Here is a 15,743-nt window from a genome sequence, read left to right as displayed (position 1 = left end):
TCGGGTTTGAAAGTGTCAAAGACATGATTTGTGGAAAATTTCGTTAAAATTTTTCTCAGTGTGGCAATCTACCTCGGTTTCCCCTACATTCCTAAAGTAGAGAATTTGTGCCAGGATCTTCCCGCTCAAAAAACCAAAATGTACATTAATGCTCCAGAGAGGCTTCTTGTGCAATAAAATTCTTAAATAGCCTATTCATTAAAAACAGGAACTCTTCTTAATCATTATTTAGCATATTTGGAGTCATAAAAATAGGAGAATTCTTAACAAAAATTTAAGGAAGAGAGTTTGAGGGTTATCTTATCAGACTCTTCGAGGATGCCAAAGAAATCTCTAAAATCCTCAGTTTATTTATCAAACTTTATTTTACCTTCACATCCAATCACTTATTTTTCAATTTCCTTATCACCTCGCGCACAATTATTATCTTTTCACAGAGAAAAAGTCACGAAAATTCCGCACTGAAAATTGTTCAACGTTTACTGGGATTTGAAGTGGATGCACTGTGGTGAATTTTTGATAAAATGGAGGTGAATTTGTTTTGACAGTCGGAAGCGGCCATCTTGGTGTTAAAAAAATCAACTTCCTTTCTGTCTCGATTCGAGAAAATACGCAAGCAAAAATCATGCCGGTGGGTATTTTCGTGATTTTTCCCACTTTCCCCCGTGGAAAGTGGCCAGAAAAGTGCATAGGGATGTTTTTAATTGATTGGTTTACGTGTTTATTGTGAGAAAAGGGGGAAAATGGTGGTAAAAGTGGTTGAAACAGCTGTGTTTTGCTCACATGCTCTCATTAGCTTTGTTTTCCTTATTTCGAGGGATTTTCCTCCAGAAAGGAGGGAATTGGGGCGTTGGGGATGCTCAGTGAGGATTGGGAGGGATTTCTGTGCAAATATCTGGATATTTTGAACCCTGGTGGAATTTCACAATGTTGAGAAAATGCATTCTAACCTCAATGTTTTTCTGCGCAGCTCGCCAAGGATCTACTGCACCCGCTGCCGGCGGAAGAGAAGCGCAAGCACAAGCTCAAGCGACTTGTTCAACATCCCAATTCCTACTTCATGGATGTCAAATGCCCAGGATGCATTAAGATTTCTACAGTCTTCAGTCATGCCCAGGGAGTTGTTGTGTGCGTTGGATGCTCCACGATTCTGTGTCAGCCAACAGGAGGACGAGCAAAACTCACAGAGGGTAAGTCCATCAGGGCACTTTGTGGAGCATAGAACTGCTCTAGAGCCTACTATTTTTATTTGCAGGATGCTCCTTCAGGAGAAAGCCCCACTAAGTGTCTAGCACCTGAAAAAATCCCTTCCGGAGAAGGCCCCAGGAACATCTTCTGCAGATTAATGTAACCAAGAAGACAGTGTCAAATAAAAGGGTTTATTCAAAGGAATTCTTTGTACAGGAGGTTTCTCACTTCATCTACGCTTTCGGGGATCCGGGAAGATTCCCGGAAGCCCTTTAAAATATTCTTCCTTCTGCTGTTTAGGGTTTCTGATAGTCTTTTAATGGTTTCTCGATCTGGAGCTTCTCTGATCCTCCTGGAGATTTCCTGCCGAAGAATCAGGTCGATTTTATGCAATTTAGATGGTTCAACTTTCTCTTTTTCCTTCGGCGGCTCTGGAGGCTCTTCCGGATTGGCCAGATGGTAAAGTACTTTTTCTCTGAACTCATTGAAGTCCAGGCTTTGATTTTCCTCGATGGTGAGTGTCTCCAAGTTGGTATCTTGCGAAGGAGGCTCGATTTTTAAAGAAAGGTTAGCAATTGTGGCATCCGGAACCGCATTCGGACGGCTCCTGTTCCTCTCCAGGGCTTTTTCCTGGGAAATTCTGAAATACACCTGAAAGTACCCAGTTTTGTGCTTCCTAGCCAGGCTGTACACTTCCTTCCTCATGCTGCTGTACGTCATAATGTCGTCGACAATCAAAACACTCGGATACTCCAGCTTCTGGAATTTCTCAATAAACTCCTCTATTCTCCACAACATTTCCATCCTAAAAGTCTTGTAGCATGTCCCGGGCTTCACAAAGTCATCATAGCTGAGGTGATGGACTGATAGATCACGGGACATGCTGGAAATCCTCCTGGCTGTTGACGTCTTCCCGGAAGCTGGAATTCCGGCGAAAAGACACAAACAAAGAGGCATTTTCTAAGCATTTATTGCAGCTTCTGTCACTGCAGGGGCAGTGGGGGCAGTTTCCTGGATTGCAGTGGCCTGATTGGCCTCCAATTCAGCTATTCTTCTGGTGTTTATCTCCTGCTGAACATCAATGTAAACTCCAAGAATTTTTTGGTTAACGTTTGTAAACTTCCCGAAGCAGTTGTTCACGCACTGGTTCTGTAAAAATTGGTGATTGAGGCATCAGGGGAAAGCTGGAAGCCTGGAGGACTTACCTCAATCGCTGAGATGGTCCTGCTGTGGAAATTGTCCACGCATTTCGTGAAGCAGTGCTCGGTCAATTTGTTATAGAGCTGCAGGAAGTCCTTAAACTGCAATGACAAGGAAATTTAGTACCCCTCAGAGATGCAGAGGACTCCGAAGGATACTCACATTCCTAATTTGACTAACTGCACTGTCGATATTCATCTGTCCGGGGCGGAATCCCTGAAAAATCACGAGCAAAAAATCCGCGAAATGCAAATTTAACGAAAAGAAAACAATTTATCCAGGAACTCAACGAAGCAATCTTGGATAAAAAATTCAAATAATTCCCGTCAGGCTGCGCTGATGTAGTTTTTTTTGTGTAAAATAAATATGGCGAGTAGTGAAGAGAACACGTCGGTGAAAAAAGATAATTTAGGTAGGTAAATACAGTTGGAAAATTGCTGAAAATATCGGGAAAATGTGCCCAGTGACACTGTGATGAGGTTTTGTGTGAAAATGTGCCGGTACTGTGGGTGTGTATGTGAGAAAATTGCAAAAATTCTTCCGCCCCGTCTGACCCAAAGTGGATGACTTGTGATGAAGTCAGAAAATTCTAAATTCCTTCGTTTGTTCTTTCACTTTGCTCGTTTTTTTTCTGCCCCGTCTCACCCATGAATTTTCAGCCGCCAGACAAAGTGTGATGTGTGTTCTTTTTGCTTCAGCGACTATTTCTGCTTGAGTCCGGAGGAAAATTTTGTAGTCGCGCCCGTGCAAAAAAAAAGTGCATCTTGGTGGCAGCTGGGGAGTGGAATTCTGAACAAATTGACTCATCAATCCATTCAGCTTTTCTTGGATAGTTCTGGTATATGATCTATTGATATCTAGAAGTCCCATTGTCTCCCCAGACTGGACAGGATGTTCACAAAGAGCCTCCGGACAGGGGGCAATTCTCGCGCAAAATCCATCCCTGCCAGACCAGATGGCAAGATCGATACCCAGGTCAAATCCAAAAAAATTCTTGCAGCAGGTGCTGCTCCAGCCTGTTCTCACAATTGCCCCCAAAAAACCAACTGAAATTCCTCAAATTCTCCACATTTCTCGCCAAAGTTCTTTTTTTGCTGACTTTCTGGTAAACTCCGTGGGGTCAGATGTTTAATCGATTGGGAGTCTTTCAGTGAAAATCTTCGACCTTCCTCGTGAGTTCCCCCACGAAGAAAAAACTAAAAGAAAAAAAACCAAGTCGGGATGGTACAAAGCACACAACAAAAATTACTCAATTCCAAAGTGCAAGAACTTTTGTCAATTGGGCGTTTTCTTGCCGCATTTAATCCCCCCGTCAAGGTCTCTCTTCCTCCCACACTCATACCAATTTTTCCGGAAATCCCTCGAGAAGTTCTGATTGACCAAAAGTTTGATAAAAAGTCTCCAAAAATCACCAATTGCGACCCAGAGGAGCCCCCTCCCATTCTCTCAATCGATGTTCGTGATTGGCAAAATTGAATTAAATGCTGCTGCAATTGTATATAAATATTTAATTATGATTTTCTTGCTGACTCATTTGATTATTTGGCTCTATGAAATGCGATAAAAATCACGGAATTTTTCAAAACACTTTCCCATTTTTCGATGCAGGAAGGAAAACTTTACCTTGTCATGGCGCTATTCACATGGCCAGAAATTATTTTTTCTATTGCACTGGTCGGTGGAAAAGTGCGTGGACTAAATTAAGTGCGTTGTTGTCGAAATTGCCGGTAGGGGAAAGCGCGCTACCTTCGGACGACTCAGGCTTCGGACAATTTAATTTTTTCTCTACACTGAGAGAAACCCGAAAAAGTTAAAATTACATTCCGGAAATGTTTATTTTACCCTGCAGTATTGATCCAAAATCGGTGTAAATATTACCCTTTTTAGGTGTATTAGGGGTTAAAATTACCCTTTTTCATGTTAATTTTACCCTTAAAAAGGTGTAAAATTAACATTAAAAAATGTTGATATATTTTTGCACCTAAAAAGTGTTAAAATTATGAGAAAAAAAAGGTAATCGCATCCTCTTTTTTTTCTCAGTGTATGTTCCTTATAGTAAGATGGGAGTGACTGGATCGTTTTCCGAAGAGTGCTACTTAAACGCTTGTTCTTGGACTAACATTTTTTTTTACTTCTAAATCCATAGAATTGTTCACTGTTTCATTCAGAAACATAATATAAAAAAATAGATCAAAAATATTAAAGAAAATTTATAAAATAATGATAATACTGAAATAAGTCAGCATGCTCTACTGGGTCGTCTTTTCGCTAATTCACTTTTAATTAAACCTTTGGATTTAAAATACTTTTTTCACAAGGAAAAACAATAAATGTTTTCAATCAACCAGCTGTAATTAGCGAAAATATCACTGCTAGAAAATTTTTAGTGAAGAACCCAGCTGGCACAAGATTGAAATGAGTCGATTACACTCATTTATTTAATGGATAAAAATATTATTTTTGCTTTTTCTCAAACTAGAATAGTGATATTATGTTACAGTAGTGACTAACGGAAATAAAAATAAAAATATTTTAAGTGGATTAGTCATAAACGAGCCAGATAGCGAAGCGCCCGGATTAGCACACTTAACTATATTTCATAATCATTGTAACAATTCAAAAGAGATTTACAGATTACATTGCGCTTATAAATAAATATATAATTATTTAATTTTTATTAATTGTATCGAGATATTTGTTACAATGTAATAATGTTGCAATAACCGATCAGGAGCGCCTTCTCCGCAGTGTAAATACTTCTTTCATGCTCCCAGAGTTTTTTTTGGACAGAGGTGGTGTGTGTTTCACAAATATTCACCGCCTCTGTCTAAAGAGGAGGAATGAGGGATAAAAGAAAAATACCTGTAATAATGTATTTTTAAGGGGGGTCATCGAAGAACGGAAATTTATATCTGAGGTCAAATTCTCTAACGTAACCAGTCACAGCTCGTTACTATGTACTGTCTATTTCATTTGTCGATTGATTGATTAATCGGAAATTTTGCCATAGCTAAAACCGCTAAAACCAATTATCTCGTACAACACTCCATTTTGTATTAATCCGAGATACTTTTAGACTTCTTTTAACCAGTGAAGCAAAATTATTTTTATGAAATATATAGGGTAGGAGTGGGTATTATCGATCAGTTAGGGAAATGATCTTAACAGGCAAAAAACCATATATATATTTGTATTTTTGAAGTGAAAACTTGTTATATTTATTTCCGACTGGTTTAAAACACGAAAAACTTTTCGAAGTGCATTTGCATGTAGTATCTCTATCGATCATTTGATGGTATTATCGATCAATCGATGCTTGTAATATCGATCAAGGAAAAAATAGGGTTTACTTACATGTACCAACAGGGAATGTGAATATGTATTTTCTATTTTCTGATAAAATAAAAAAAAACTAGGGTAAATGTCCTAATTCAAAACCATTTCCAGACGCTTTAACTTTCACAGGAGATTCAACACATTAAGTTCATATTTTTTCTGAAGAGAATTACATAAATTTGCTCCTTGACTCTTCTAGAATGTTACTGTTTAGTGAAAATTCTTTAGATATAATTTGAAAACTTCTTAAATACAAGAAAAATACGCGAGTGTAAAATGCTTCTATTGGAAACATATTAATCCAAATGGAGACAAGGGAAAGTTTATAATTGGAAACAAACAGTTTCCAAATTGAACCTTGTTGAAATTGCTCCAATCCTTGTTGAATTGCTCTTGAGTGCAAGACTTGTTCTTATTCCTGGTCTTTTCTCCTTTCCCATTTAAAACAATAAGGAAATCTCTCCAAAAAAATCATATTTCCGGGGTTTCCTATTGAAGCATTTGCATACACTTCAGAAAACCCCTTTTTGTTCACGAAATAGGTAATTATTTCATTTGAAAACTTCACGTACCGTTAACAATAAAGATTAGCACTTAATTTAACTAAAATTAGCCAGAAATATAACATAAATTTTAACAAAACGAATAAACAACAGTCACTTTATTGTGTTTTTCATTGGAAAACATGGTCGATCAATGAAAAATTCGATGGCGAAAACGTACACTTTTAAATTTTCTGAGAAATTAACAAATTAAAATTTGTGAATGTGAATGGATTTTCGCTTTATTTGGAGCAAAATTAACTAAATAATGAAACTGTGGTATAGAAAATATATAAATATAGCAATTTAGTACTGTATTTATCATGAAAACAATGACGTTTCCATTTGGAATAGTGAAAAATTTCCATTTGGATCAGGTTTTGAATTAGCTTAATTTACCCTAGACAAATTTCTTAGTGGGCTCAAAACAACGCTGCCGGACGTTAATTGTGCACACATTTTTAAAAATCACTTTTCTTGTGTAAATATTACCGGAAAAATTGTAAATTTTTTTATTTGACATCGTGAAACATAATATAATTAAATAATCATATAATAATTAATATTCATGCATAAAAGTTGAAAATCGTGTTTTCCCAGGTTTCTCCTTACGTTTTCCACGTTTCTCGCGTTTTTAATATTTCCTTGTTTCCAAGAATGTTTCCTTGTTTTTACTTTGTTTCTATCCGAATTTTTATATCGTTTCTTCGTTACTATGCGTTTTTCCGTTTTTCGATCTTTACGATCCATGTTTCATTTTTCCATGGAGCTTTGTTTCCTTGTTTCCGTTGCGTTTCCCGTATTTCCAGCAATGTTTTCTTGTTTCTGAAACATGCAGAAACCGTTTCTCGGTCAAATGTCTTGTGTTTTTTTAAAATTGAGAAAAAAAGAGGGTGCGATTAACATTTTTTCCTCATAACTAACACTTTTTAGGTGTAAAAATATATCAACATTTTTTAATGTTAATTTTACACCTTATTAAGGGTAAAATTAACATGAAAAAGGGTAACTTTAACCCCTAATACACCTAAAAAGCATAATATTTACACCGATTTCGGATCAATAATGCAGGGTAAAATTAACATTTCCGGAATGTTATTTTAACTTTTTCGGATTTCTCTCAGTGAATGAGCCGACCCTCGATTGAGACTAAAAGTCACACGTAAATTTAAAAAAATGCAAAAAATTCTTTAAGAAAAAATTAAGTTTTTATTTAATTTAAAAATTAATTTTAGAATAATTTAATTTAATGTATTCTAAAATTACCTAGACAATAATTAATTATCTCAAAGAACTAAATATTCTAAAGTTCTTAAAGTTATTCATGCTTGAACTTGCCTCATCCTCCCTTGAATTTTTAATTCAGGCGAAACGATTTCTTTCATTTTTCTTATGGAATTGTACTGTCGATCTTTTTCTGATCTTCATAATTCTTGATGAAGACATTTTGAGAACAATTGTCGAATTTACAGGAAACCACTTAAATGTTAAGCTGCTGCGCACTTTATGAAAGCACTAAAATTATCGTTCTTTCAACATTTTTTTTTTCAATTGTTCAGAAGTGGTTACGCAATCGTTCCAAAAGCTGAACATGTAGACGTAGAAGTATTTGAGAAAAAATCAAATAAGCTAATGACCTTCAGTCCTTTTTTTTTCTCAGTGTGCAAAGGTCAAGGTTAGAGACTAGACTCTCAGATACTTCTCCTGATTCAAACTTTACGGTGATTATTGAGCTAACTAACTTTCCAAACGACCCTCGTAAATTCTTCAACGCTTAAACCAGGTGCTCTGACCATGTTAGTATGACGTCAGGATTTTGTAATAGCAATACAATTTGATCATTTTATCGCTCTTTGATAATTCATGGCAATTTTAATTTGGGTGAACTATACAATGGTAACCTGCCTATAGAAATTGAGTCTCATTCTTTCTGTTGTCGTCTCTCGCCTCTGGAAATCCAATTGAAATTCTCACGCGACTTTCGCTCAAATTTCGGGAGTGTCCCGCACCAAGAGCTAATCCCATGATGGAGTAGAGTTTTTTTTTTTGGTATTTGGTGTTTTCTGTCGTGTGTGTCGAACACGTAAGAATTATAAATGTTGAATAAAAAGAAAGAGGAGGAAAAAAAAACTGAAAAGAAGTCAGGGAGTTATGAGTAAGTGAACATTAACGGCAACTCCCTGAAGTCATCTTCCAAAGCATTTTTATCAGTTTTGCTTGGTGAAAGACGAGTAAATAAAGTAAAAAAAAAACACTCGTTCCTAACTAAAAATATGGAAGAGACATTTTAGCTCTTGGTTGACCATCCGTGGCCACTCTTCGAAAGATATTGTTGGAAAGCGCGTTTGGAATTTTTTTTTTCTCTGGCTGTGCGGATTTTTTTTCACTTCAGTTTTAACGGAGCCACCTCGGAGTGGAGGAAAAAAAAAGAGCCGTGAAAGGAATGACTGCAATTAATAATATTGTTCAATATTTACTTAGAAATTTCAAGCAAGGTGTGCAGAAGAAAAGCCGTTGTTGACTGTTGGTTGTCTATCTTTTGTAAATTGTGGGAGCTAAGAAATACTTTTTCGTTGAGGTATAGAGATAAGTCAGGGTCATATAGTGGGAGTGCAAAGTGCAGGAAGAATTGTGTACATGTGCAGAAAAAATTCCTACGAGGGTCGCAAAATAAGCAGATACGCATCGATTGGCACAAGTGGCAAGTTTCAAAGAAAAGAACGAAAAAGTTTTATATCTTCTAACGATGAAGAAAGGCATACGGCGATGGTATAGGAGGCGAAAAAGTGCGTGAATTTTCATGGTTTTGTGAAATGCTACAGCTTTACAGAACAATAGAACTTCATGGGATCTCCGCTAGGGGCGGTAAAATCGATTTTCGAAATTTCGATATCGAAAAGTTCGAAAACTAAGATCATGCATTTTTTCTTTCATTTCCTCCTTAGAGGTACATTCTCTCAATGTTTTGCAAAAATCTCAGATGCCATAAACTTATCTAGGCTTATGACAGATATTTTTGGCAAAATTTCTCACAATTATCAGCTGAGCGCGTTTTAATACGTGAGACAGTGAAAAAATTCCACAATAAAGAGACAAGTTTATATTTTTTTTTGGCTTTGAGCAATACGTACAAGTCGGCTAATAGACAAGTTAATACAAATTACATCATCCAGGTCACAAGTGAGTCAGATGCCGACTTTAAAAGTTGGATGGTGGAATGGAATGAAATAAAAATGTGTGATTTTTTTTCCATAACGTACAAAAGAGTACAGTGTGTCTGTTTCAATCTTTCAACTCCAAAACACCCAATTCTCTGGGTGGAACTAAATTAAATAATAACGAAGGGGAATTCGCGGTATGCCCGAACTCATAAGAATAATTGTAGCATACTGCGAATATTCTTTATAGAAACTTTCCTTTAAAGTAAACAAATGTAAACTGATTTGTTTATCTTTATTGACTAACGATAAAAATTTAATAAATATTTAATGTAGGGTGGAGTAACCACTTATCGCCATTTTGGGAAAAAGAAAAATTAATTTAATTATAACTTTTGAACTCTTATTACAAGATAACTAAAATTTGACACATAACTTACTTAGATGTATTGGCTTTTGATTCGTGAAAACAATAGTCCTAGAATTTAGCGCTGGACGGCTTAAAAAATTAATTTTTATTAATAATGCAAAAATAACCACTTCGTCGCCACTTTTTACCACTTTTCGCCAGTTTTGTAACCACTTCTCGTCACCCACTTGAAAAGGTCCAAACTCGATTATTTTAGGCAATGTTACAAAAAAGAATACATTCAGCATTTCTTTTTCCTCATGATCATCTTATTATTACTCGCTTTAAACGATTTTTCTTCATTTTTATTTGAGAAATCAAATTAAAGCAATCCTGTGCTCGTTAAAAGTCGTGTAATATCGGAAATTTTGAGTGATAATTCTAATGGAAATTGCAGATAGCTGTGCTAGTAACACTAATCTCGCTTATTTATGGTGCCATGATGAATATATTTGCGTCAAAAAACATAATAGAAAGAAAAACTCACATAAAAAGAAATTGTCTTCTTGATATCTTTGTCAGAAGACGGGTAGCTCTTCACTACACACCCTTTTACTTGAATCTTGCAGAAATACAAAGAAATTAAATGTAAATATCACTTCAAATGGGAAGTTCTTAAATCGCGCGCAATTCAACTGTGAGAGAGAGATAGAGACACAAATAACTCACTTGACAAACGTCTGGCGGCGCTGCGGTTGCAAAAACTCTCTAAAATGCCACAAAATATTTTCTTCTCTACTTTATACTTATTAGCAGGTCGTGTCCCTTCTTGGAATACATACTTTTGCATTCCTTATTAAGCAAAATAGTGTTGTACAAAAGGGTTTTTCTCAAACCTATCCTGAATTTTGGGACAGCTCAAAAGAATATGAGTCTTCCAGCTCAAAATTTCATCCCAATATTTTTGTTGTAATATCGACAAGTATTTACAATTAATCCAAATAACTGTATTCAACTAAATTATTAAAAGGATTTTCATGTGAAAATGACTTAACTCTATGGAATTAAGCAATTTTAACATTAAAAAAAAACCTCTCATTTTCTCTACGTGAATTTTCGCGGCACTTCGAAGAATCTGAACGGGCACCACCAAATTCACTTCGGCTTTTATTTTAGCTCAGGCCTGAATTAAAGGTCTATTGCAGAAAGTAAACAGTGCAGATTTGACAACTGACAATCTGCGAAGTGAAGTTAGCATCGCCTATTGAAAAAAACAGCGACAGGTGGTAAAATCATTCCAAAATATTACCACTTTTCGCCGTGCCTAATTTTTATATAAAAATAATATAAAATGAAATATTAATTAACTAAATACAACTTTTATGTATTCCACAAGTGTAATTAAATATTCAATTGACAAACTCTTGATCTAAAAAGGTATTTTTTGCTTGATAAAAATTTGATGACAGTATATTTGGTAAGAAATATTGCATTCGATGCACTTGCTTAAAATATTACTCTAAAAAGTGCTCAAAATCGTAAATCTAAAACGAATAATAATTATTTTTTGACTCTATACGTAGCAGCAGTAAAAATACAAAGAACTTTGCGGCTCATTTAGTTCACAAATCGCGAAAAATAGCGATTTCAATATAAGTGGCGAAAAGTGGGGTACTGGCGAGAAGTGGTGATTCCACCCTATTTAATTATTGTTGCGAACCAGCTTTGAGGCATGCCCTGCCTAGGTGATTAGTCCCGTGCATTAGTGAATTTTGAAGTTACCCTTATACTACGACAATAATACTAATTCTTTTCACTATGTAAGATTACTACGGGATATCGCTCTTTCTTTGGAATTGTAGTTTAAATTTTCTAATTGCATTTCCAAAAATTCAAATGATAATCGTTGTAAAATTAAATTTTCTGCCGAAAAGTCAGTTTTTTGCCTTGACAGTCATTAGAAGTATTACTACAATATTGTGCTGCTTCCTGGATAATCGTAGTAATTTTTACTATGTAACATTACTACGATTATCCCTTTATCTTTTGGAGTTCAAGTAAAAAAATTCCAACTCGCTATTATTTATTTAAAAAAATCAAGAGTTTTTTTTAGGGGGTCTTTGCTAAAGGTTCAAAGTCGATATCATAAACCGTTTAGCCTCTACACCGATAACAAAGAGAAGAATACACAGAAAAATTCTATGATAATGTAATTCTCAATGGGGAATCCGTTCAATGCAATTAATATTAACTCAAAGTGAAGGAATTGTATTCACTTCAGTCTTTTGGAGTTCGAGCAATAAAATGTTAATTTGTCTCCTCATCGAAGTGGCTTCTATGTATTTCTGAGTGGACGGAGAGAGACCTTTTCTGCAATCGATCGATTTGTGATTTCATAAGATTATTTCGCATATGTAAAAGTCATGTTCTCCACTTGCCTGCGACATTTCGTGCAAAATTTTCTATTGAAACATTTTTAGCAGAAAATTGTCGGATTTCTTCTCTTCTTTCGAGTCGTCATCTCAAAAAAAAAGAAATAAAGTAGAGTAAACATTTCCCATTTAAAAAGAGCAACTTGAATGTAAAGCGGTCAAGCTCATTGCAATCTCTTTGAGAATCTTGGCTTTGTTCAAATAGTTTTTACAATGTTTGTTTATTGTTATGGGGAGTTTTGATGGCAAGAAAAATGGCTCAAAATATAGTTCAATGACTATCTAATTTACTCTTTGTGGTCACACTGTAATTGTCTACTACGTCATTGCTGCTGTCGACATGAGTGCGAGTGCCAATGAAAAAATCTATAAATATATCCTTCTGTATTTTTCCAGCAAATGAACTGGAATGGGAGAGAAATGTGGCTTTTTCTCTCTATCTTGTCTAATTTTTATGAAGGTGAAATTTATCAAAATATTCTCTAAGACTTTTTATCATTTATGCATTATTTTGGCTTTTTTTCGGAAATATAGAAGTACTTTTTTATGAGATTCAAGATAAGATACCCTGCTGATTTATTTAATTAAATGACACTCAAGAATAGGGGCCTTCTGTTGAAAATTTAACAACTTCACTTGAAGTGGCATTTCCTCCCTCAGTTTATGAAATATTTATCCCAATTGCAGAGATCTTTCCAAACTCTTGAAAAACTTAATGAATGAACTCAACTAAAAAGAAATTAAATGAAGGAATCAAGTGTTACTGTCGTATTGAACCATTTGCAGCAAATATTACTTTTGATTCTAAAAAATACGTTCTGGGAAAACTTCAAATTTGTTCATTATATCACTATACAACTTTTTTTTTTAATTTTCAACAAATTACAGAAGGCAATGACGATTTTTATTTAAAAAACCTCTTTTCAAAAAAAACGTATCGTGACAAACCATCTAATTGAATTGAAAAAAAATACAAATATTTTATTCAAGTATTTTTCTTTAAACAAAATCTAGCCATATTTCAGACAAGAATTTTGTTTTTGTATTGTATTTATTTTGTAGGGCATCCGCATAAATCTTTGTGAATAATGTTTTTCATTTAAGACAAATTCAAACTGCATAAGAACATTATTGCACATTTTTTTACTGAGCCACCTTCTATAAAAAGTACCCTTTAAAAATATAAAACATTTTATAGAACACAAATTCCACTTTTTATGTAGAACGAATTCTATTTTATCTTTTTCTTGTTCAAACCGGATTATTTTAAAATTATTGTTTAGCTTAAAAATAAAGTTATTATCAATTTTACCAAAAATTTGATGATGATGAGGCATATTGATGATGGATCACTATCAGATATACTTACAATGCGATTATCAACCCTCTGAGTCAAAATTCTCGATCAGCCAGTAGCGTTTTTAGATATATTCGTGCCTCATCACCATAAATTTTGAGTAAATTTTTCAAATGTGTCAACAAACTTTTGGCCGATGAGAAATGATCAAATTTGGAAAAACAATCATTTTTCATATGAAATAAAACTAATTAAATCTTTTTAAAGTACATAAATAACATCTATAGATTACAGGAAACTCATTTGCAAAAAGAAAAATTTTAAAAAGTATTTTTTCTGTAATTTTTTCCACCTTATTTCTCGAATGTAATTTTGTCAAGAAACTTTTGGCCGATATTGTTCCTTTGTGTTTTTTTTAGTAAAATGAAGTTTCATTTATTTCTCTATAAAATTTTAATTTCCTACATTTATATTAAATTAACAATAGAGACTAGAGACAGTTAGAAATATTCTGATTAAACTACTGAAAAACGTAAGTCTGGTTAGGCTAGGTGTAATTTTTTAATTTTTGATTGGTTTTGCTTTTTTTTGTTACTCCAGTAAATAGCAAAACTTTTTCATTTTCTTGAGAGGGTTACCAAGAAAGGAGTTTTTTAATATTTGGAATTATAATAATATTGGTCCTTCCGGGTAAATGTAAATCTAAAATAATTTTTGCCAGCATCTAGCTAAACCTTGCAACACTTTTTGAAAACGTTATGCCCAAGACACACTTACGACTTAAGCCGAGAGACGACTTAACGTAATTATAATCCAAATAATTATTTGACTAAATTCCCATCAGTTTCCCACTAACTAAGCCACTTCTTCACTTAAACCGAGAAACAAATTAGTCAGAAACTGATAGATATGTAATCTGCTCATTATTTTGATTATAATAACGTTAAACCGTCTCTCGATTTAAGCCGTGAGTGTGTCTTACATTACATTCCATACAAAATATTTGAAGGCTAATTCCTAAGATCTTTTGGTTTGAAAAAAAATTATAAATCAAACATCCATATCCATGCATTTCTTATTGAGAACCGAGATCTTTAAAAAATTAAATTTGAATAAAAATTACTCGCAGGTTACGATCCGGAAAGAGATATGGTCCGCTACCCATAATATTAGGTGAGATTCTTAACAATCTCACCTTCTATAATCTTAACAAAATCTCGTCTTCTGATCGGCCCCAAACTTTGCCAGAATGTGTTTGACTACTTCCTGATCACGAACATGTATATGGATGGCTAAAAAACGTTCCCGTCCGTCCGTCCGTCCGGTCTCTCTTTGGAGCTTAATATATCCTAAACTAAGAGACATATCGACTTGCGGTTTCCGGAAAAGGTTATATATCGAATGAGAATTGCCACTTAGTGCATTGACCCCGCCCCCTACCCCTCCTTCCGCTATATTGAACACCCCCTTTTTCTGTTTTCTCAATAGCTCCGCCTCAATGGCATAAATCGATAAGTATCAAACTTAAGGTCCCCTTGCCCCCCCCCCCTGATCCGAGCTATAATGCTCCAAAAAAATTCTTAAAATGACCATAACACCGGTTCTAATTGTTAAAATTTAAAACATCGAATTTCACATCTAAAGTTCATTAACTATCGCTAGGGGCGCTATTATTAAAAAGAAAAATGTTAAATTTCCAAAGTTAAATAACTCGAAAACTTCATTGTGCATCGGGCTGAAATTTTAGTATGTTGTACCCATAGATTATAACTATCAAACAAAAAAATACTTAAGTCGATCGATAACCCCTGACTCGACCTATAAGGGTTCAAAGTTCGAAAATTGACCAGCCTCTATCTCCGGTTCTAATTAACATTTTGATCTAAATTTTGGAATATGTTTTCGTCTCTATGAGCACTTTCAGATAAAAGTTCAAAAAGTCACCACAGGTGGCACTGCGACAGTGTCAAAATTCAAACTCATTTTTCTCAAAAACGGCATTGTGCAAATTGATCAAATTTTAGAGTGTTGTAGCCTAGGCTATGAAGTTTACAAAAAGTGTCGTGAAGACTTTGTCAGGAGGTCTAGGGATTCACAGGGCATGGGATTCGGGGACTAAACTTTAAAATACAGTACGACTCCAATAGAGTCAACACATTTGATTCTTATAGACATGCAATATTTCAAGTTATTAATTGTTGCAGTTACTATTTCACTCGTCAAAAATTGTCTCTGATTCTT

General features: G+C 34.7%; 4 protein-coding genes across 17 annotated transcripts in view; 2 read left to right on the top strand and 2 right to left on the bottom strand.

Moving 5' to 3' along the window:
• Positions 1 to 545: 545 nt before the first annotated feature.
• LOC129799176 (40S ribosomal protein S27) lies at positions 546 to 1,388 on the top strand. Its single transcript, XM_055842855.1, has 3 exons — positions 546 to 631; positions 971 to 1,190; positions 1,256 to 1,388. The coding sequence occupies exons 1-3, from the start codon at positions 626 to 628 to the stop codon at positions 1,282 to 1,284; spliced, it is 255 nt and encodes an 84-aa protein (XP_055698830.1). The 5' UTR covers positions 546 to 625; the 3' UTR covers positions 1,285 to 1,388.
• On the bottom strand, positions 1,359 to 2,678 carry LOC129799174 (mitochondrial import inner membrane translocase subunit Tim10B). The gene is made up of 3 exons (XM_055842852.1): positions 2,551 to 2,678; positions 2,394 to 2,489; positions 1,359 to 2,337 (listed from the first exon to the last, which is right to left on the bottom strand). Exons 1-3 carry the CDS (start codon positions 2,584 to 2,586, stop codon positions 2,149 to 2,151), a joined length of 321 nt encoding a protein of 106 aa, XP_055698827.1. The 5' UTR covers positions 2,587 to 2,678; the 3' UTR covers positions 1,359 to 2,148.
• On the bottom strand, positions 1,384 to 2,145 carry LOC129809997 (L-seryl-tRNA(Sec) kinase). The gene has a single exon (XM_055860182.1). The coding sequence runs from the start codon at positions 2,143 to 2,145 to the stop codon at positions 1,384 to 1,386; it is 762 nt and encodes a 253-aa protein (XP_055716157.1).
• Positions 2,679 to 2,715: 37 nt separating the features above from the next.
• LOC129799131 (MAP7 domain-containing protein 2) overlaps positions 2,716 to 15,743 on the top strand; it is a 41,626-nt gene continuing 28,598 nt past the window's right edge. For 7 of the 14 annotated variants that reach the window (XM_055842788.1, XM_055842787.1, XM_055842786.1 and 4 more), the window contains exon 1: positions 2,716 to 2,800. In XM_055842788.1, the coding sequence (XP_055698763.1) occupies positions 2,755 to 2,800 (46 nt within the window). In that variant the 5' untranslated portion in view covers positions 2,716 to 2,754. The remainder of the gene's footprint in view (positions 2,801 to 15,743) is intronic. The other 7 variants (XM_055842795.1, XM_055842794.1, XM_055842790.1 and 4 more) reach the window with 1 other exon arrangement.

Source organism: Phlebotomus papatasi, chromosome 1 (genome assembly GCF_024763615.1).
Source record: "Phlebotomus papatasi isolate M1 chromosome 1, Ppap_2.1, whole genome shotgun sequence".
NCBI lineage: Eukaryota > Metazoa > Arthropoda > Insecta > Diptera > Psychodidae > Phlebotomus > Phlebotomus papatasi.
This window is presented reverse-complemented; position numbering and strand designations above follow the sequence as displayed.

Bases quoted from the DNA above. Each gene is read 5' to 3' on its own strand.
- LOC129799176 (XM_055842855.1), top strand. The intron at 1,191-1,255 runs GTAAGTCCATCA...TTTTATTTGCAG, and splicing joins ACGAGCAAAACTCACAGAGG to GATGCTCCTTCAGGAGAAAG.
- LOC129809997 (XM_055860182.1), bottom strand. From the start codon at position 2,145: ATGCCTCTTTGTTTGTGTCTTTTCGCCGGAATTCCAGCTTCCGGGAAG.
- LOC129799174 (XM_055842852.1), bottom strand. From the start codon at position 2,586: ATGAATATCGACAGTGCAGTTAGTCAAATTAGGAAT. The intron at 2,490-2,550 runs GTGAGTATCCTT...TTGTCATTGCAG, and splicing joins CAGTTAGTCAAATTAGGAAT to TTTAAGGACTTCCTGCAGCT. The intron at 2,338-2,393 runs GTAAGTCCTCCA...CAATTTTTACAG, and splicing joins GGACCATCTCAGCGATTGAG to AACCAGTGCGTGAACAACTG.